Genomic DNA, 21,257 nt, shown 5'->3' with positions numbered 1-21,257 from the left:
ACTCTCTTCCACAGTTGGGATTGGCACAGTGAGGATTTGATTCTTTGGAGTGAATCATCAAGAGCTTTAGTCATTAAACCCACCCAGAAGTTTTTCAAACATCAATTGTTTTACATATCAGAATTAAATCTTTGAACAATTGAAATTCATCACATTAGTAAAACTGCTACATGTTTCACTCATACTGCTCATTAGCTCCCCTTATGAAACGGTGGGAGCTTTAGCAGCACTGAGGGAGAACGGGAGGACAAAGGTGAGGGTGAGATCAATAGCAGGCATCACGCTGGCTTATGTTAACATAAAGATGTGGGCGGCTCCTGCACGCACTGTAACCACGGCAGCGGTGTGAAGCAGGTCCACAAACAAGGCCAGGAGCAAGCTGGCCTCACATTTCCCAGCTTCCCAGAATTCCACAGGACTTTCCTCTTTCCTGTTCCTCTGGCCTTCCGCTGGGCACCCCCCTTTCCCGCTCACCACCCGGCCAACTGGACAATGCGCCGTGGAGGCCCTGTCGTAATACAAACAACCTGCAGCATATGCTAAAACCATCACCGCCCAAAATGGGCCCCTGTGGAACACCAACGGGTCAACGTGTCAGCACCTTATTGCGTCTACAGCACGATCTGTGTAAACCTGATGGGTGGGGCATTGTGTGTGGCTATATAGCCTGCGGAAAACCTGCCAGGACGGGGTGGTTGTTGTTTAAATGTTCCCTTTTCAACACGTGTCTCTGTCACACTCGTGCACTAAGTGATGCGCTAATATCTGCAAAGATCTTACAAGCACTTAAGCACATGTTAAACTGCTTGCGAAAACACCTGCAGACTGCGCAGACATTCAAATGAGAGGTGTCGTGCGCTGATGGACACAATTCGTGAGGGAGCATCAAAGACATTCCACTTGCTGTGCCCCTACTTCCGACAATTATCATCATACATTTTGCACAATACATGGTCTCATAGTCAACAGGAAAGAGAAGCATCACGTTAACTGATTACTTTAAAGGGGGGTATGCTTTCATCTCACACGAAAGGGCAACAGAGATACGGCTGGGAAATATACCGTGATGATGATTATCAAATGCAGTAACAGTCATTGCCACCGTGTGGTGTATTGTCTTCCTTTTTGTCTTTTTCCTCTTCAATTATAACTGATGCGGCAGTAAAGCGCCACACTTCAAAGGCCACGCAAAATGCTTTCCGGAAAAACCATCACCATTCTTATCTATTGGGTGAACATAGGACAGCCAATCAGCAGCAAAGCCCTGTAGCTTCCATGAGATAGACAAGAGCACATCACATGATCACAAGAAAGCTGTATAACCTTGCTGCTGATTGGCTGTCTTACCAACACCCAATCTATAACAATGGTTACAGTTTTTTTGTCTGGAAGCATTTCACAAAGAATCTTTAATTTGGTTGTTTACTACTGCTTCAGGTATAATCAAAAAGAAAAAGATGAAAAAGAAACATAACACACCATATGGTGGTGAAGGCCATTACAGCATTCGAAAATTATTGTTGTGGTATATCACCCAGCCCTAAACAGACAGTAGGTAGTCGCACTTAGTGGAGAATATTACCCTCATATGTTCAGATCTCAATGCAGGATTTAGCATAGTTAGTATCACAGTAGTAGGGGGGTACTTTCTCCCCATCCAAAGTTGGTGTTCACAAGAGGACAGGCACAGAACACCCGTACAGGGAACTAAACCCAGCGCTCTGCAACGAGAAATAACCCTGACTGCTTACTAAGGGTTAGGTAATGAGGAGGCATGCGAGAGAAAGAAAAAAGGCCCATGCTACTCGACAGTTCAGAGGTGATGAAGGAGAAAATTGTCTTCTGCCAGCTGATTAATTATACAGATTGGACACGAACGCCTCTTCCTGTTTTTCTGTAGCATTTCCACCTTCTACAGTCTTACACTATTCAGAAAAAGGAAATTGAGCTCAGTTCATGTAATCATTCAAAGGCGTCAAAAACACTGCAAGACTTCAAGAGTGCTGGTTCCCTCATGACCAAGAAAGTGGCAAGAGGCCCAAGATCATTACGCAGGACTCATTAGTGCCTTGCAGTACTGCTCATAAAGACATGACCAAGCCATTTGAATTGCTGAGAGAGAGAGAAAGTTGTAGGTTTTAGCATACAAAGATCACATTCTGGGTTCACAAGTTCTAGATCGCTGAGTGCATAGATTTGGTGGTGTCCACCTGGTGACCACAGAGCTGTTCTCTGGCTATGTCAGTCCTTTGACATTACCGATCAATCACTGCAAATAAACATCCCAGCAATAACTGCTGCCTCCCTATTCATCATGCCCTTCATAGCCATTAATCTTCCAGACAAAGAATCTACATGAAATACAGCATAGAAATCAGACGCATTTCACCTCGGAACCAAACTACTGCTCTCAATTAACCCCCTAGCTTGGCTCCCCTGAGTTTCTGCTCATTCTGGAAAGTGCCTGTAGGAGAACACTGACCTTGTGAACCAGGACTTCTGCTGCTTGTTGCCTTCAGTGAGATCTGAAGTGGGCCTGCTACAACAAACACTCCCAACATGTGAACTAATTAATCTTACCAATCACCAGCCTGTAGGCATTTCTGCTGTTTTTATTATACCAGGTTATTTAAAGAAAACAGAGGAGAGGAGGGAAGGAAACGCCTGTCTAGACACCGGTCCAAGCAAGCCTTACATTTTCCAGGAGTCCACTAGGTAACCTCAGAGTGTGGTGTTTTTTTCTCCCCCTCCCTCTTTTGTGTTTAATGGCCAGCAACAGGTGACAGAGTAAACACTCCAGGTGGGCACAAAACAACAGGGTCCTCAGTGGAATGGGTTTCCATGCTCTATCACACACCTCAGACATGTGCTTATACTCCAGTTAAATCAATCATAATGGTGGGGGTCGGGGGGGGGGGGGGGGGGGATTCCAGCAAAACCCCGACCAGAAAAGCAACTCACTCTGTGATTTTGGGGTCAATGTTGCGATCCACAGGCGATGTCCCTCTTGCGACCGAGCTTTCCGATAGGATGGAGGCATTCTCCAAAGTTTCTGCTGCTGACTGCATGGACTTCTGGAGTGAATCAGAAGGGGAGAGCCTTCATTAAAAAACAATTATGAAAAAAAACTCAGCACATACTCTACCAACAGTCTCATACCTAAAAGAAGGTAAAACTAACCTACATATTGAAAACTCTATGAAGAAAAAATATTTTGGACTTCTTTTTGTCCCATTACAAAACAGAATGTAAATACATTCAGCAGGAGAGTGGACGCTGAAGTTTTAACAAAGCCACAATAGAAGAGCACTATACACATGAACACCTCAGAGTCATTCACACAACGTTAATAAATGTAAAATGTGATGTAATAACAAAGTAAGATAATGTAGGCTAATAATAATGTTAGATAGACCCACTAACACAGGGATAAATTAAACAGACCAGCTATGACACTCGGTCAGTGTAATGCTACTATGCCCCTCACATCGTAAATTAGGGGTGAGCCAGTGGAATCCTCCAAATTCAAAAATACAGCATTGGTTGAAATATAATTTCCACATAGCGCAGTGAATTGAGATTATGACAGGAATAGCATTACTTGGTAAAATTGTTTTTAAATGCCCTTTTTAACTTTCAGTGCTGAGTCGATAACTTAACGGCAACAGAGAAGTGGGCTATTTGTAAATACCTAACGTTACGTATAATGTACGACACCTTAATTAGGCGGCGAACAATATAACGTTACATTTCACCAGCGTACAGTAATCAAACTACAAGTTGAAACGGCATTGTAACGTTAACTTACGTAACGGAGAAATCGGGTTCCCTACTTAACTCATTTAGCTAGTACCAAAATTAGCAAGCCGAAAAGCTAGAGCTAGCTACTTAGCAACATAAGTAAGCTAGCCAAAAAACGTATTATTGGTAACTAGCACTAAGGTTATTTTACTAATCTAAGTAGATAGACAATTTATTTGTCAGTTTCTCAATAACACTGTGGTTATTGGGCCAGTATAGATCGAATACTGAAGATCGAGAACATTAGCCAGGACCGCTGGCTAGTAGTACCTAGCTCATTGGCTAAAATTAAACAGAGACTGCCCACTGAAGCAAAGTAGCTCATGTTAGCTTACTATTTTTTAAGATCGCTTTACACTTTACCGTCGGCTGAAGAGTAGCCTGTTTGTGATAAAGAATTAGTCCACAGCTCTGCCGTTCACAAATTAAGGTAAATAATTCAGGAAATTGGTACTTCAGGGGAAATTTACACTAATGTTGCTAGCTAGCGTCGTATGTAGCTTATAGCTCACAAACTACAAAACAGAAACAAAGTCGCCATAGAGTGACACTATCCACACATCGTCGACAGAGCTTCTTGCGCGTTTAATGACGTTAGTAGCGATTCCGTCGCCTTATGATGATTGACCACAAATAACTACTTCAAGAGTTAGCTAGACATGCTTTGATTCAGCTGGGGTATATTAGCTCTGTGAGTACAACTTTTGACAAATGTATTTGCGCATATTCATTTAATTTTGTATATATTTGTGATTACCTGTACCTTCTCAAGGCTGTTATGTCAAATCTGTCTGGTATTCATAACACTCGACGTTTCACGTGATTTAGCATCGACCTTAATTGCTGTAAATGGTTCTTCTGCAGAGCTTTGTAGCCAGTTGTCTGACCCTCTGCTTGTGCGCGTTCTTATTTACTGATTGAATATATTGGTTCATTATTAGTTTATCAGTGACAAAATATGTGTGGCATTCATTGGCTGAATACTTAATTTTGGCTATAAATGCGTGTTCCTTGTCTTTATCTAACGTTAGCTTTCAGAATTTGAGTATTCCCTGCTCCTAGCTGTCTATATTGGTTTGTCTATAACCCACCAGTTTCTCCTGACAATTCTTGCTTTCATTTCACCAATGCGCTGAGTTAGTTTGGATTTTTAATCATTTGTCTGTAATATCAGCTTAGTTCTACATCCTAATATATATTGTAGGAAGTGTTTTCCAAGAGTGATAAAAGTAATGGTTAGGCCTATGTACATTTCTGTTCCATTTGAAAGAATATTATTATTATTTTTTATTATTCCTGCGTCCTGCCTCTCGCCCAATGCATGATGAGATTGGCTCCAGCACCCCCCCACGATCCTGACCAGGAAATGTGGGTATAGAAATCGATGTTTTGATGGATGGATTATTATTATTGTGGTCATTAAAGATCCCATGACGCTCATCGCAAAGAGTAGCGAGTTCCCTGGTGTCCTGGCTAAATTCCCAAGCTGGCTCACTGAACCTGCCCTCAAAACATCACCCCCTTTGATTAGCTAAGAATTGTTCTCTTCCTCTCCACCTCAACTGATGTGTGTGGTAAGCATTCTGGTGCAAGATGGCTACCATGCATCAACCACGTAGGTGCTACTCATTGGAGGTGGTTCATCTCTATAATGTGCTTTGAGTCACTGACCGATGAGAAAAGCACTATATAAAGGCAAGGCATTATAAAAGCTTTATATGTATGCTATATGTATGTAGCAACACATTTGTTTCACAAAGAGTAGGTTTAGTAGGGTTGGTGTCAGTTACGTACTTCATATCCATTGGCAGTAAGACTACAACATGAAGACATCAGATTGCAGTTGGTTGGAACAGTTGATGTTCGAGCCCTGAACATATAGACATAGTGAAACTAAATATTTTTGGGATGAATGTGCTCTCTGACCTCCATTAATAATTAATTGTAGTTTGTACAAAGTAGTTGGAGGCTGATCAGAATTAAAATCCATGTCTGTTTCAGCTCAAAGGTTGCCGATATAAAAAAAAAATTGGACATTCAGAGATGTTGGCTTCTTTTGTTGTATAAGGAGGTTGACTTTTGCTGAAGCCACAGTGGTGTCATTGGACCGTTAATGGTATATGCAGTATATAAGCCTTCCTTGCATCCTGTTGATTCAGTCATTAGCGTATACGTTTGTTTTTATGTAGATGTGGAGGTGAAGGATGCTTCTTTAATATAGTATGTCATCTGCAAAGTAAGATACTGTCTGACATTACAATGATAAAAAGTAAGCTGTCCCATTTAGTTAACCCAGTTCTTAACATAAGCCCATCTCTTCACTGATACACTCTCTGTAAATTTGGAATTTATACTCTAACACAGTTGTCCTCTAAAATGCATTGTCAGCAATGTAACAGGAGAGGTAATCTGGAGTTGATCTGGAGCAACTGTTAATATTTCTGACAGCAGCCATTCGTGACAACTATAGACAGCCTAGTGTTAACGCAGCAATATCATGGAGACTTTGCAGACAATTTTCCCTGCCCCTTGGGAATTCAGTTCTGTATCATTAGACATACAGTGAGACTGTATGTCCTGTTGATAACCTCATATTATAAATATGATGTATGGGCTAATACTAAGCAAGTGTGTTGAAATGGCAAGAAAAGTGGTGCCGAGTGACATTATCCAGACACATGTTTTACTTATTGGAGGATATCATGTGAGTTTCACTGAAACTGTTGTGGTTTCATTATTTTATTTGGATACTAATACAAAATGTAGGCTATGGTTTGCCATCTGGCACATTAACATATGCATGAAAAATGTCTGGTGGCAAATGTATTCAAATGGGGGGAAATGATCACATTCACAACGGAATTAGATTAGATTACGATATACTTTTGCAGTTTATCTATCAAAGTGCATCAAAATGCAACTATTAACTACATGACTACATAACGAGGCAGAGAACACCCTGCTTGCTGAAACCTCCCTCTCTGGCTGACACTGGGAGATAGTGCTTCACCCCACAGGATGTCTGGCCAGTGTCAGCACTGGCACAGTCAGATTCAATTCCAGACTGTGGGGTGCCACAACACTCCCCAGAACTAGCCTACCACTTTAACTGGATACAACACCCACTGAAAGCCAACAACTGTGTATCCATCGCTGAACAATGGTGATGGGGAGCAATGATAAGTAGACATCCATTTTTAGTGTAAATATTAGAATAGCTTATCTTTAAAGAGTGTGCTTTTAGTGAGATAGGATCACAGACACAAGCAGGCCAGCTGGCCCGGCTCTTTAAATTTGGATCCAAACAGAGGGGCGTGCATACAGTATTACACCCAACACCTGTGTAACAGTTTTCTGCTTCACCTCCGCTCCAAAGACGTCCTCCATCCCCCTCTCTCTCTGTGCCTGCTTTCACACTGTGTGCTGATGGTAATATCTCAGCTCGATGACACAGCTACAAAACCAGTGTTTCATTTTTAAAAAAAATCAATAAATAAACGCATATATGAATATCCGGCCCGTCTGTCAGTGGACCTGTTCCCAGCATTGTTTAGCGCAATATTATCGGATTTGTTTAGAAAAGATGCCGGTACGGTGCCGACAGTTAGCCCGCGCTGTTTATACATTACCGATACAGTGCAGACAGTAAACACGGTAGCCCGGTCGCGTCCGCGCATGCAGGCTCAGTTGATACAGAGCGAGGCCGTATTTTGACTAGGCTCAAACCACACACCCAGATGTAAAGCGGAGGCGCTGAGAGAGAGAGAGGGTGGTGCTGTGTCCACCTGCGTGCCGTCAGCGTTACTTTACTCAACACGGCTCGATAGTGTGAATGTTCTGTGCACAAAGGAGGACGTCTTCTGCTGTCACACACATCATTGACTTTGTTCAGACCCACTGGCAATGAAAAGTTAGGTTCACCAAGTCTTTGATATGCACGGGTGATGTTGAGATTTCTTTGTCCCCCTCAGTGTCCCTCTGGGGTTTCCCTAAAGAAAGCCCGTAGGGGAAAAGTACCTGCTTGGATGGTACAAAGTTCTTTCTTTCATTGAATTAATAATATTTTCCAAAAACACACACTTGACAGAGACTTACAGTGAGGTCTACTGAATATGTTTGTCCATAGAGCTGAGTTACACAGGATAAGCATAGTGCCCTCTACTGGCTCATTAAAAGTTATTTTTCTAATGCAAGTCTTATTTCATTAGCTTGCTATAGTTTAGTCTTATTAACATGCACTCCAGTGTTTGTCACACTAATGTAGTTGTTTCTCCATGATACAAAAATTTTGTAGATACCAGTCGTGTCTTCATTTTTTTGGTGGGATCAGATTTGACTAGCAGTACTGCTTACATTGACATAAAATAACTGTGTCTGTCCACCTATGCCAGCACCTTGCTTGAATTTGTAATGTTTATGCCCAGTGTATAGAGAAGCACCCCTCCTTTACACCAGTTGATTATAAGTTTCTCCAAGTTTTGCTACACAGAAGAAAGTAAGTCTGCTTTCTAATGCTCTCTGTTCCTCCACAGAGTGAATGGGTGTAGAACTGGAATGGCTCATTTGCTAAGCTCTTCTTTCATTGTCTGAAGTGTGCAGAACAGAAAAGAGTTCCCCTTGATTTAACCCTCTAAGTTCTGCTGATTGACACTAGCGTCCTGCTACATTGTGGTCTGTAGGGTTGAAAATAGTCCCTTACCACTCACAGATGAGTACATCAGACGAGTTAAAAATCTGTCTAAAAAAGAAATGACAAGAAGTCTGATGGAGCTGCTGACTTATCTCACGACTGAGAACTGGAGGACGTTTCCAATGGGCCGCCTCGCCTGCCAGCAATAGGTTGAGGAGAATCATGCAAGCACTCGCATGCTACATGCAGCTCAGTCAGAATAATAAATAGACTCCCTTCATCCCCATGTTCCTGCTGCTTGTCACGGCTGAGTGGGAAGCAGCTGGTCTTTCTGTGGTGAGTGATTCATAAGAGAGCCTGGACTCAATGTCCTCTTAAGTTCTGGTGCGTTTGCATGCGTGGGTCATGTTCTTTCCCACGGCGAGATGCTGTGTGAGCTGGTACACTTTAGACCTCAGGGTAAGGGTGTTCCTCCTGATGCCGTTTCCAGGTATAGGTTTTGTGGAATGGCTAATATGGACATGCGATACACTCAAAATATGATATTTTATCTCCCATTGGAAAAATGTTTAAGGTTTGAGCCTTGTCCCTGGCTTTCAAACTCAACTCAACACAGGCACTCAGACATACGCACACACATGCGCACACACAGACACACACACACACACTCAGACATACGCACACACACACACAGACACGCACACACATGCACACACACACACACAGACACACACACACATGCGCACACACACACAGACACGCACACTCAGACATACGCGCGCACACACACACAGACACACACACACATGCGCGCGCACACACACACGCACACACACACACACACACAGGCCACCTGAGGCTCGGTACACAAAGCCGCTCAGACTGTTTTCTCGTGTCTCAGACTGCGCTGAACGGGTGACGCAGCGATGGCTCTGAGTCAGCTCTGTCTCCTCCGGCCTCTGGTGTGCCGATCCGTGGCCCAGCTGGGGGTGATTGCGACACGCGCCCCAGGGCTCCAAAACCTGCCCAGGCAGAAAATGGCCCCCCCTACCCTCCCTCGCCCGTCTGTACGCCACCAAGAAGAGTAAAGGTGAGTGGAACACTGGGCTCATTGTCCGCTGCCCTGCACACACACACACACACACACACACACACGCACGCACGCACGCAGCCGTCCTCAGAGCCGCGCATAGGGGTAGCAGAGGGGTCGGTGTGTGATCTTTTGCTATAACAGCACTCTGTGCAGCGCTTGTTTTAAAGTCCTGGGGTCTCGGCTGGCTCTCTTCTCCTCTTAAGCAGGTGTTTGTTCTGGGTTTCTGCTCTGCTTTTATTACTAATGGCTGGAGTCATATACCTGCATGCAGGTCTGTCCCTTTCATTTCCATGTCCCTTTTAAAGAGGCCTCAGATTCGAGAGATTGGATTCTTCTGTGTGTGTGTCTGTGTGTATATGTTCTGTCTATCTGTTCTGTCTGGTCTGTCTGTCTGTTTTTCTGTCTTTTCCGTCTGGCCTGTCTGTATGTCTGTGCTAAAAAGTAATTAGGCCTAATCAATTACCAAAATCAATGCTGCTACAAACGTCCCATGTAATTTATTTGCTACCTTCTGTTGTGTTCTGTTCTCTTTTCATCCCTCCACCACCCTCTGTTCTCTCAGCAGGCGACTTGGCTTCATATTTTGAATCCAGCGTTGCAGACATTCATAACGTTACGTATTCCACTGGCCGTAGGACTACTGTTCTGTATGCTTGATCCTGTCCCCTGTCCCCTCTCCTCTACTCCCAGACTTCTGCCGTTCGTCCCCTATCCGGTCAACTCCCTGAGCACTGTGTCCCCAGTGAATTAAAGCAGGCCCAAATAACACATACTTATTGGACCCCTGCAGTCCTAACCAGCAACCCTCCTTTACCTCTCAGAAACACCTGAACGGGCTGTACACAGTCAGCTGACACACTGCCTGAAAAACAGCCCGCTCTGGTCCCCAACCACTGTATCCCCCAACCTTTAATCTCCTTATCCCCCTTCCTAAAAGGGTCCCTCTTATCGCTCATGACCCTTCCATACTCTGGCCACCCAGTGGTGGAACAAGCTTCCCACTGCAATCCAGACAGCTGTCACTCTCTTTGATCTGCACTCTGAAAATTCACCTGCTTTAACTGCACTCTGAATAGCCCCCATTATGCTAAATGTAACACTGTACCACCAAACCCATGTTATTTTAAGCATTATTGCCCTGCTCTCCCTCTTTCACCTACTCTGGTACTTACATATATTGTAGGTTTATGTGACGGTCGGTTGTTACACTGATAACTTGGCAACGACTCTACTCTTTGCCTAGCCCTTGTCCATGCATTTTTGTCAGGATATCTGGATAAGGACATCCACCTAATGATTAAATGTAAATATAAATTTGCAGTATGCTGGAAAATGCAGTGTGTGCTGGGTCATCAGCACCCCTTTCAAATTGCAGGAGGTCTGGATCACTCATTTTGCCTGACATTGTGAAATGTGTTCTTTCTCTGAGAAGTCAGTCATTCTCTCCATATCAAACGAATGGGAACCTTCTCAGGGTGGAAAAAGAGTTCAAATTCCTTAGTTCCAGCAATGCGCCAGAATCATGCCACAGTGTTGCAGTTATGAGCATTATGGCTTTCGCTCACACAATGACAGACTTTGTGCTTATCTGTGTAGATCATAATGCAATTATATTATTGATCTAACGGCCAGCAGCGATGCTACGGTCTGTACATGTACTGTATTTAGTCTGTGCATTGTGTACGATACGGTCTGTACATGTACTGTATTTAGTCTGTGCATTGCGTACGATTCTTTGCTCCAGCGAAATCCAAGGGGCAGCAGGCGAAAGTGAACATCAACCCGGAGCTGGTGGAGGACATCATCGACCTGGAGGAGGTGAAGGCGCACATGACCGCCGTGCTGACCTCCCTGAAGGACGACTTCAGCCGCAACCTGAGCATCCGCACCTCCCCCGGTAGGCGGCCCGCTGGCCTATGGGCACCGTACCCTGCCTGACCTGCATCTGGCAACCGCTGTTTACAACTGTAAACCAGCCCGGGGTCCTCTGGCACACTCCCTTAATCTGCTACACTAGGCTGGGGTTTTAACAGGAAGCTGCTGAAAATCCATGAGCACTTCTCTGATTCTGCTCCGTCACTAGTTCAGTTATATTCATTTATAATATAGTAATAGTAGTAAATAGTGGTAGACATAATTACATGATGTCATGAAATAATTTTCTATTATACTTATGTAGTTAATAAAATGTGGTATAATTAATAGAAAATTATGTTAAATAATTTTCAATTCTATCTATTGTGTAATTTGTTTAATTAAAAAATGATATAATTATGGAATATTTAACTGCGATTCATTTAATTATTTCCGTTTCAATATTTGAGGAGTACAGAGGGTAAATGCAGTTTATTCTGGCGGGAGATGGCCATTACATGTTGTAGCAGAGCATGTGATGCATTTCATCCTGGGAGAAAACCCTCATCGCTCCAGAGTTCATATTCATACTGCATTCCAACTCCCACCCTGGCCATCGAGACTGAAGCCACATGAAGAGCAGGTCTGGTTTGACCTTGTTTTCTTGAACACTTCCGGGTCAGCGTGTCTCCGCTGTGGGCAGCCCAGGAGGGGAGAGCGGCAGGATGCTCGCTGGGCCCACACGGCTCTTCGAGCAGCGCTGAACACGTGCCTGGGTCTTTTGTTCATCTCTGTCCGCTGCTTCCTCTGTTCTGGGTCCAGATGCACAATTACTCATGGAACCGGAAGAATTTGGCTTGACGGTAAATTTAACAAAACAATAAAAGAACTGGAAGACCCCAGGAATAAAATGACATCAGATTCAGGAGATGGACGGTTTGGTAACAGCCTCATCTGGCTCTCATTATCTGCTGTGTTTACTGTAGAGGGGAGCTGAAAGACACCTCAGCTGAGGGCAGTGTGCTGACCCAGGATCAGTCCTTCACTCTGACAGGAGTCAGCCGTACGCTGGAAAGACTGATCTGGGGCCTCCGGCCTAAACTCGCTAGCCCACATTGTGACAGGTTGTCGGTTACAGGATTAGGGAAACTGCAGACGATTTTCAGAGTGAACCTAAAGCCCCTCAGACAGCTGCAATGTTGAACCGGAGCCCGGATTCATCTGCAGCGTGAGGATATTATTCCGTAAGCGCATCCATCAGCTGGAGGGCAGGATTCACTGTGGGTGCCTGGGACACAAACCCCAGCTATCTCTGACATCAGCCCCTGTGAAGCTCCAAAGCAGCCTCTGTCTCCATTTACTTAAGGTGGTCTCTGAGCTCAGATGTGAGCCCGAGGAAGCACGCAGCTGAAGCATCAGAGAGTTTCTGCAGACGGGGGGTCCGTAGTGCCCCTGAAACCTGTGAGTGTCCCTGCACTCCCGCCCCCCTTGCTCCCCCCACTCCGGCGTCCCACCCCTCCCCAGCTGGAGTGATTGTATAATTCCAAGCTCTCATTTGAGCATAGTGCAGTACTGGATCTCTAAAGATCTCAGCAAACAGAAAGCTGCTAGGTTGTATAGCCAGCTGAGGGGCTAGCTCTCAGGGCAGAGATGCACTACAGATTATATCCTGACTGTGCCTGTTCTTCTGTGGTGCCACACCTAGAGGGAGTTTCACTCGGTATGATATTTCCCTCCTCATTGCTCTCTGATCCCACTGCTTAATTGAGTACCGGTGGTCCTCCTGAATCAGTTGCATGAGCAATGCCTGCAACGACACAATCCTGTATGAGTGTGCATGCTCCTGTGCGAGTGTGCACGTTTTTGTACAAGTGTGCAGGTTTGTGTAAGAGGGCGTGACAGCCGTGGGATAGGCCTACATTAGGACAGGGCATACCAAATTAGTCTAAAGAAAAATGGCGCAAAGTTGTTTAAGGAAAAAAATATGACAGAGAAAGGGTCGTGTCCTGACCAGGAAGAGCCCATTTGGGTAATCGTTTCCTTGCTGGGTCTCGTTTGGATGAGGCAGGGGAAGTACCAGTATCCCCGGTGCAAGTACTAGCAGATGTGTGGTGGGACTGGGGCTCAGGTAATGGCAGTGCCAGAACTGGGTCACACATCGGCAGCAGGGCTGCAGACTGGGCTCTTCACACAGCCCAGGCCGGGGGGGGGGAGGCACCCTTACAGAGCCCCTCCCCCTGTGTCACTGCACTGCTTCTTTTTTAATTTAAGGAGTAAAATTGCTTTATTATGTTTATGCTTTGTTTGGCCGGGGGTAGGATTTCCTTGCTTCTTTGTGAGCAGGTCCTTACATGCACAGTACTCCCGATGGAAGCATGATTCTAAAACACTTGCACTGAGCTGTTAAGATTTATAGCAAGCAAATAATAAATCGGCCAACTTTTTCTTCAGTTTTCAAATACTATTAGAGAAACTAATATTTGACATTGTGTGGTGTTTTATATTAGACCTTTTCCCCTTTAAAACAGCAGAAGAGATCAAAGTGCACAAAGTATGTTGGCAAAAGAGCGCACTGAGCCCCACAGCGTACTCTCCCTTCAGCGGCAGCAGGAAGAATGATGAAATTAGACAGAGACGGAGGAAAGAACGAGCCCTGAGCTAAACCAGACGAAGCCACCAGACGCATGTTGGCAGCGGGTCTGGTTCTCTGCCGTGGGAGGAGGGGAGCCCTGTGCACTGACTCACACTGCAGAGTTCCCCATAAGCTGCAGCCCAGGGCGCAGTGAAGGGCTCTAGGATGTGTAATGGGTCTGAGGATTTGTTCGGATACAAAGCAGTTTCTCTGCTGCGGCGGGGTTGTGGCTAAGCGAGCAGCGCTCTGCCACCGCGATTCTGGCCGTGCCCGGCCTCAACTCCAGCTCTCCCGAGTTGTTCTGGTTGCGTCTGAATCTCTGTTCGTTTTAAACTCAAAACCCCAATATCTGTGTCTCTCCTGACCTCAGGAGCCTTGGACCACATCACCGTCAGCACCAAGGATGGCCGGTTCCCTATCAACCAGCTGGGCCAGATCTCCATGAAGTCTCCCCAGCTCATTGTGGTGAACATGACCGGGTTCCCAGAGGTACACTGCTTTTCCCCATGTGTTAAACCCCCTGGAGCCACCACAGTGTTGCCTGACGAGTTATGAGCAGTTTAATTATGCTGGTGCACCAGAACGTATATTATTTGTAAGCTTGTCCACTTTTCTGCCAGATTGGTCATTTCCATGACCACAGGTTACCTCAGAATGTGGCCATTCTGTTAACTAGGTATCCATGGCAACAACCGGGCTCAGGTTCTTGCACACTTTATTTGATTTAATGCTGCTGACTTAATGACTTTGACTTAATGCCATATAATTACATCATGCTGCAGCCTGAGAGGCACACGGGAGCGTTGTTAACCTGATGATCGGCCGCCACTTATTTTTCGCGACTCGCATTGAGCCGCTCCCGGCCCCTAATGTTTAGAATGAGAGAAATGTGCAAAACAGGGAGAGGATGTAAAGGGGAAAAAAAATCATTTGAAAGGTATCTTAATAAGAGCGGAGCTCTTTCAACATCCGCACGCCCTCCCAGCCTTCGCATGCGAGCGGAGCGGTCCGTAGCGTCCTGCCGCTGAAACCTGAATCTGCTGTTTCGCCTCGCTTCAGACAAATTGATTGATTATTTGGGAGCCCCTTTGTTCTTGAAGAGCGATTGAAACAAAGGCCAAGAGTCTGCTGCGTGTTGTGAGAGGAAGGAAGTGACCGGGCTCTGCTCCTCCAGCTGAGGGCCGCGCCAGCGCGATTTCTCCACAGGCACGCACTTCACAAGCAGCCGCCGCCGCTCCGCATGCCTCCTCCGCTAACGTGCTCCGCTAACGTGCTTCGCTAACGTCCTCCGCAGCTGCTGATGTGGGCTGTTACCACGTTTGGTTGGGTTGGTCTAAAATGGGGATCTAATGGTCTCTCACATAGTTTCCCCCCCCCTCCTTTGTAGAATAGGGTCCTGTTTTAAGAAGAGAAACTTAAGCTTTTCCTGAATTTATGAAAGTAAATATTCATCTTTTGTTCTTTAGGGTCTTTAGCTTTACCTCAGTGCCAGACATGTTCTGTGAGCTCAGGACTGCAGTTTGTGAACTACAGTTAAAACACACTATATGTATCTCATTCCTTCCATTAAGTAAGGTGCATGATTTGCTTACAATAGTGTTTCAGTTCTTGCCAATTAAAATGTAGAAAATAATATTAATACCTTGAAAAGTCAACCTTTCTAAAGACTGTCTTTGTTTAATATCATTATGAATTGTTACTTCTGACCTAAATCACGTGTGATGATTTCATAGGCTAGGACACTGAGGTCAGAATACCCCCTCAAATGGCAGGAGCACGGTGCAGAAACAGCACCTCATTACCCAACATCCCTGCAGAACCAGACCAAAACCCAGCAAAGCCAAACAGGCCCATAATGATTCTAATCCATTACATATCCCCTGGAGAGAGCATTGTTTTCCCGCAATTAATTAAAATCAAATAAAACCCAAATGTACACCCCCCACTCAGAGCCTATGGCTGTTACACCCGTCTACAGAGGGCATTAATTACAGCGCAGTTTCTGAGAGCGCAGGGTTTCCGTGTGTGGCATCCGTGTCGTTACGGAGGTGTTTTTACAGTGCTACATGTGGAAGTCTCAGTTCGCTTTGAACCTGCAGTATTCAATCAACTCCAGGGTAATTCTGTGGGCTTTTTTTTTTAACATATTAACCAGAACATGTCTGGTGTTTACAAAACTGCAGAGTCTCCCAGCGGCCTCAGTAACCGGATCTGTTGTGAAAACCGTGTGGATTGAATTTCAAGAACAATCTAACCATGGCATGAAGTGCATTTATTGTGCTGAAGAAACAAGAGATTTAGATATTTCGCTCTTTTTGAAGTCTGCGCAGATGTCGGCAGAGGCTTAAAAATTATTAATCACAAATATAAAACGTTTTTTTTTTTTTTCACCCTTTGTAAATGTAAAATAAATATCATAATCAACTGTTGAGAAATGTGTAGGCATCATTTGCACACTTTTGATACTCGGGGTATTCCTGAGGTGTTCCCATTGTCTTCATCACATTATAGGTTGTATGGAAGGTGATGTACAAAATATTCTGACATTCTTATTTGACCATTTGCTTTATGGAGTGCAAATTACAAAGTGCAAAAGTGTCTGTGCTGGGCTCAGTACGCTCCCTTATGTGTTGAGTTGGTATGTGTTTTGCATATTCATGCCTTGTGTACTCAAAGGCATATTGTCCACTTTTGGCCAGCTCTACTGAAGCAGGTTTGTGAGCTGAACGTTCAAGAGGTCCCTGCTAGTGCCCTAAAGCACAACCGCCAGCACCTCTTCAGTTCAACACAAAACTTATCTGAAGCATGTCTTTAGTCTGTGCTCTCTGCAGACCCTGGCTGCAGTGCATTGTGGGAAGCAGCCAGGAGGTGAGCCCAGGTCATCAGGGGTCAGCCCCTGCACTGCGCCTGAGGAGACGGGGGGGTCTGACGCTCCCCTCCAGCACTTCCACCCCACATGTGCCTTTTCTCCTCTTTCTCCTCTTTTTCCTCCCTTCTCTCCGCTGCCCCTCTTCAGGGAGAGAGCACAAACTCTCCCTACTCAAGTCCTCCTGCTCAAAATCTCCCATCGGATCAAAGGCAGTGGGCCAGCCCCTCTCCCTGGTGCTCTTACAATGGGCGGGTGGGGGGGGGGGGGGACGCCCGAGTTTGGCAGTGCAGGCAGGTAAGTGCGCCTCAGCTGGCAGCCATTACCCCTAATGCCCCTGTCTTTGATCTGCCCACAGGCCACGGCGGCGGCTGCCCAGGCCCTCAGAGACAGCAGCATGAGGCTCAACCCCGAGGTGGAGGGGACCATCATCAGGGTGCCCATTCCCAAGTGAGTGAGAGTGCCGGCGGCCATGTTGGCTCTGCCTGCGCTTCAGCGGCTTCAGTGTGAAGGTAGCATGCACACCACAGTGCCTGTTGCCTCAAGCCGCTTGGCAGCGCTAGCGCTGTGTTCTTCCCAACCCTTTTAAAATGTGATATTGGCTCCATCTTGCTGTGATGTTTAAAAAAGCACAGAACGTGAAAAAGCCACCACTAAAAAGCAGATGTAGAACATTTATGACGGATTAGAAACCTAATTACCACTGTGCAGTGACACACGTTGAAGCTCATAGCATAACAGCAACATGACAAGTTAATTCCAGGCTCCAAAAATCCTTCATAAAAATAGAAAGGTTTTTGAAGTGTGGTGACAAGTAGCATAATTTAGACGTGGTAATTTGAAGGAAGCCGTTATTGTGAAATTAAATTTTTTTTTAATTGCTCCGGTTTTTCAGATGTCATTAAAAGTGCATCTGTGACCAGAGGCATTGGTGTGCTCGGGCTGTAATGGAGTTAATAGCGGTGTTCCCCCCCTGATCCAGCTGGAGCCTTTGTGTTCTCTCAGAGACCCAATCCGCTGCGGTCACAGGTCCAGCAGGATGAATGCAAGCAGTCACCGGTGCCAGTCCAAATAGTTTGATGTTCTGACCGCACGCTTTAAACCCAGAAAACATTTCGTTCTTCCTTTTTTTTTTTTTTGTTGAAGCCCAGCGACTCTAGCAGGTGTTTGTAGAGCAGAGAGAAATGGAAGCCTGGCCCGGTAATCAGTGCAGGAATGAGCATTTGCATTTCCAAAGAGAGTGGCTCGCTTGATTGGCCTGAGTTGAGCAATTACGGTTATTGTTTGCAGTCAACAGGGACTGTTTGCAAATGGAATTTGGCTTTTCAAATGAAAGAAAAATTGTTGCGCCAACAAAAACTAATTGTTGAATGCAGTCAAAACTTTTTAAAGTCCTGAAAATAGAATGTAAAGTTATGTTATTGAAAAGGTTAAACTCGTATACTAATGATCTTCCTTTAAGGTTATGTAACCTGTATGCAAGTACACAATTGCTTTAGTGGGAAACTCAAAATGGGACTCAGATCTTGTGTGCGTAGTTTGTGAATTGGACATTCGACATTTGGGTGGGATTGGTGAAATTTTTTTTCAATGAGACTCCGATCAGTTGTTGTGTTTGATTCTGCCGTATACAGGTGTGTGTAAAATTGTAGCTGTTTGTCGGAAAGCTCTATAACGTAGATTGATCACTGTTATATGTCCCTTGAATCACTGAACTCTCCGAACTGGAGTCTGTAATCTCTGCTTTCAGACGCACCTTTGAGTGGTCTGACTCCAGCTGCTGACCTGCCTCTGAGTTTAGCAGAAAATAGGATTTAATGCAGTTGAGTCTCAGCTTGCAAGCCTGTTGCCTTGATACTGCAACCAAATATAAAGGTTTAATGTCTATTTCTTTGTGTAAAAAAAAAAAAAAGACTGCTGTATTATTTTTTGTACCTACAGTATTTTAGCACTTGCATATACGGTGCTCTACACCACCCCTGGATTATACTGCCACTCTCGCCTACCGGCCAACAGTTCATATGAAAACTTCCTCCCATAGGAAGCCATTGTATCCGTACCCTGCTATATCGCCCCCTACTGTCTGCCAGCTTCCAGATCTCTGACCTGTTCCCATGTAAACGTTACAGATGCATTATTTAAAAACTTGGTATGCTGCCAGCAAATAAAAAAAATAAGAAATGAGGGGAAAATGGTGACTTGCAAATGCACACAGTTTTGAACACAGTTTATCCAGAAAACAAAAAGGCAGGACTATTACGGTGTATTACTGTTTTATTAAGATATAACGGACTGCAGTTTATGGAATGACAGTTTATTATTTCTTAAGTCACACATTATTTACACATGATAGGTTTATTCCCCGTCCTCATTTTATTGGCCCTGCTGCCAATCTAGAGCTGTTGTCCGAGTTGCTTTTGGACAAAAATATACACAGATGGGCAATTGACTGTCACACGACTCAGACCACAAGCAGGGGTGTCACGTTGGCCTCAGGCCTTGTATTAGTTTGTGTGAACTGGCCCTTTTCGGCTAACGTTTTTGGACCTCTTTAGTTTTATAATCTCTGTCTCTGTCTTCGTGTAATCCTGAGAATGGGGGCGTGTCTGACCCACAGGGTGACCAGGGAGCACAGGGAGAACCTGACCAAGCTGGCCAAGCAGTTCAGCAACAAGGCCAAGGAGTCGCTGCGCCGGGTGCGATCGGGTGCCGTCACACAGCTGAAGAGGGAGAAGGACCGAGTCTCCGAGGACACCATCCGCTTGATAGAGAAGCAGGTGAACCCACTTCTCTGTGGCAGAGAACTGCGTGGGATGCAGTTACACTTTTAATCCAAACTCAGTGAAAATAAGTATATACATGCTATAATACGCTTACAAGTTTACTTATGTTTTTATAGGATATTTTTTATATAGTTATCTATATGTTATCTGTGCACATTTTATATGGTTATCTGTGCACATTTACTATCCAGTAGAAGCTGGATATTAAAACATATTTTATAAATCTGGATATAAAAAGCTGTCTCTCTTTCTATTGGCCAGGTTCAGCAAATGGCAGACAGTTTTACAGCTGACATAGAGAAGCAACTGGCCAGCAAGTCCAAGGAGCTTCTGGGATGATGTCCGCTGGAGATTCTCTTACTGCGTGTGCTTTTTCCATGTGTGCTGTTTGAGTGGACACAACATATTAAAATGTGAAATTCTGAAATAAAACCAGATTCGAGCAAGTTGACAATTTGCTGTCTTTGAATATAAAATGTGGACCAAGGTTGGTGCTGAGCAATGCTTGTGTGCTCCACTCGTGTAAACATGTATAGGCAAGCCATGCCAGGATCTGTAGGCCCCTTTCTCTGTGCATTTTAAACAACCTGGGAAAAAATGGACTTTTAATGTGATTTTGGGTCCTCCTGTTAATCAAGTGACACAAATGCTGTGTTTATATAGAAAGCGCCACACTGAATGTAAACTCAGTGGGAGAGGGATTTGGAACCACTCTGTGGGATTTCAGCTATTAGTGCGTTTCCAACAAGTCCTTCTTCCCAGATCCATGGATTAATACATCAGCTACTATTATAAACCCTGTACAGTGCACACATTATATATGGACACCATTACCACTTTGGCCATAATTAACCTTTCTCCCTCCATGTTAAGTCACATTCCCAATGCATATCAGATGGTAGTGGCCATTGTATCTATGGTGCACTGTCTTGTATAGGCATCCTTCTGATGTCCACTTAAGAAACATAATGGCCATTTGTCTGTGGGCTGACTGTAACTAGTGCTTTTATTTGCAATTGTTTGTTGACTTCTAGTACAATAGTAAAGTAACAAATATTAGTTTGGAGAAAGTAGAATATTGGTCTGGAGAAGATAAAACATTACAAGGACAGTTTATGGTTTCCATGCCATTGGTAATTGAATTTGAATTGAACATCATTGCCAGTGTATCTTGAATACATGTGTTGGCACTGAGACTGTAGTCCCTGGGGTGATTCTAGACACACTTTGAACAACTCCATTCAGTTTGGGATTGTGGCTTGGTTTACTCCCAGATCAAGACCCCCAAATCCTGGCACCGTTGCTGTCCTTTCAACAAACACAGGAAATCATACATTATGCTGGACCCCTTCTCAGAAGCATTATTTCCGATGGACAAAAATACTCGCGGTCATTAAATAAACAGGCGTTCGTGTACAGCAAAAGGGGAAAATGGCAGTGTTCTTGTGCTTTGGGTCCATATGTCAGCAATTAAAGGGCATTGTGTATCTTGGCCAGGAACAGCGGCTCATGATAGATGAAGCAGTGAAAATCAGTCCCTGGTCTGAATGCAGACCTGCAAATTGCTTTCAGCTGATAGCCTCATTTCGGTTGACATT

General features: G+C 44.7%; 2 protein-coding genes across 4 annotated transcripts in view; one reads left to right on the top strand and one right to left on the bottom strand.

Annotated features, from left to right (window-relative positions):
* The window catches only part of rbm18 (RNA binding motif protein 18), a 14,344-nt gene extending 9,957 nt beyond the window's left edge, over window positions 1-4,387 (bottom strand). Inside the window, exons 1-2 of one of the 3 annotated variants that reach the window (XM_035390435.1) lie at window positions 4,165-4,387; window positions 2,962-3,099 (exon numbers count right to left, since the gene is read on the bottom strand). In XM_035390435.1, the coding sequence (XP_035246326.1) occupies window positions 2,962-3,068 (107 nt within the window). In that variant the 5' untranslated portion in view covers window positions 3,069-3,099; window positions 4,165-4,387. Of the gene's footprint in view, window positions 1-2,961; window positions 3,100-3,808; window positions 3,994-4,164 lie in introns of those variants that run through there. The other 2 variants (XM_035390434.1, XM_035390436.1) reach the window with 2 other exon arrangements.
* A 12-nt stretch (window positions 4,388-4,399) lies between these two features.
* Window positions 4,400-20,108, top strand: mrrf (mitochondrial ribosome recycling factor). Its single transcript, XM_035390432.1, is given in 8 exon segments — window positions 4,400-4,492; window positions 9,333-9,476; window positions 9,478-9,521; window positions 11,269-11,421; window positions 14,381-14,499; window positions 17,235-17,326; window positions 19,494-19,653; window positions 19,921-20,108. Coding segments are annotated over 7 exon segments (765 nt in total). The 5' UTR covers window positions 4,400-4,492; window positions 9,333-9,357; the 3' UTR covers window positions 19,999-20,108.
* Window positions 20,109-21,257: the final 1,149 nt, after the last annotated feature.

Source organism: Anguilla anguilla, chromosome 14 (assembly GCF_013347855.1).
Source record: "Anguilla anguilla isolate fAngAng1 chromosome 14, fAngAng1.pri, whole genome shotgun sequence".
In the NCBI taxonomy this organism is placed as follows: domain Eukaryota; kingdom Metazoa; phylum Chordata; class Actinopteri; order Anguilliformes; family Anguillidae; genus Anguilla; species Anguilla anguilla.
This window is presented reverse-complemented; position numbering and strand designations above follow the sequence as displayed.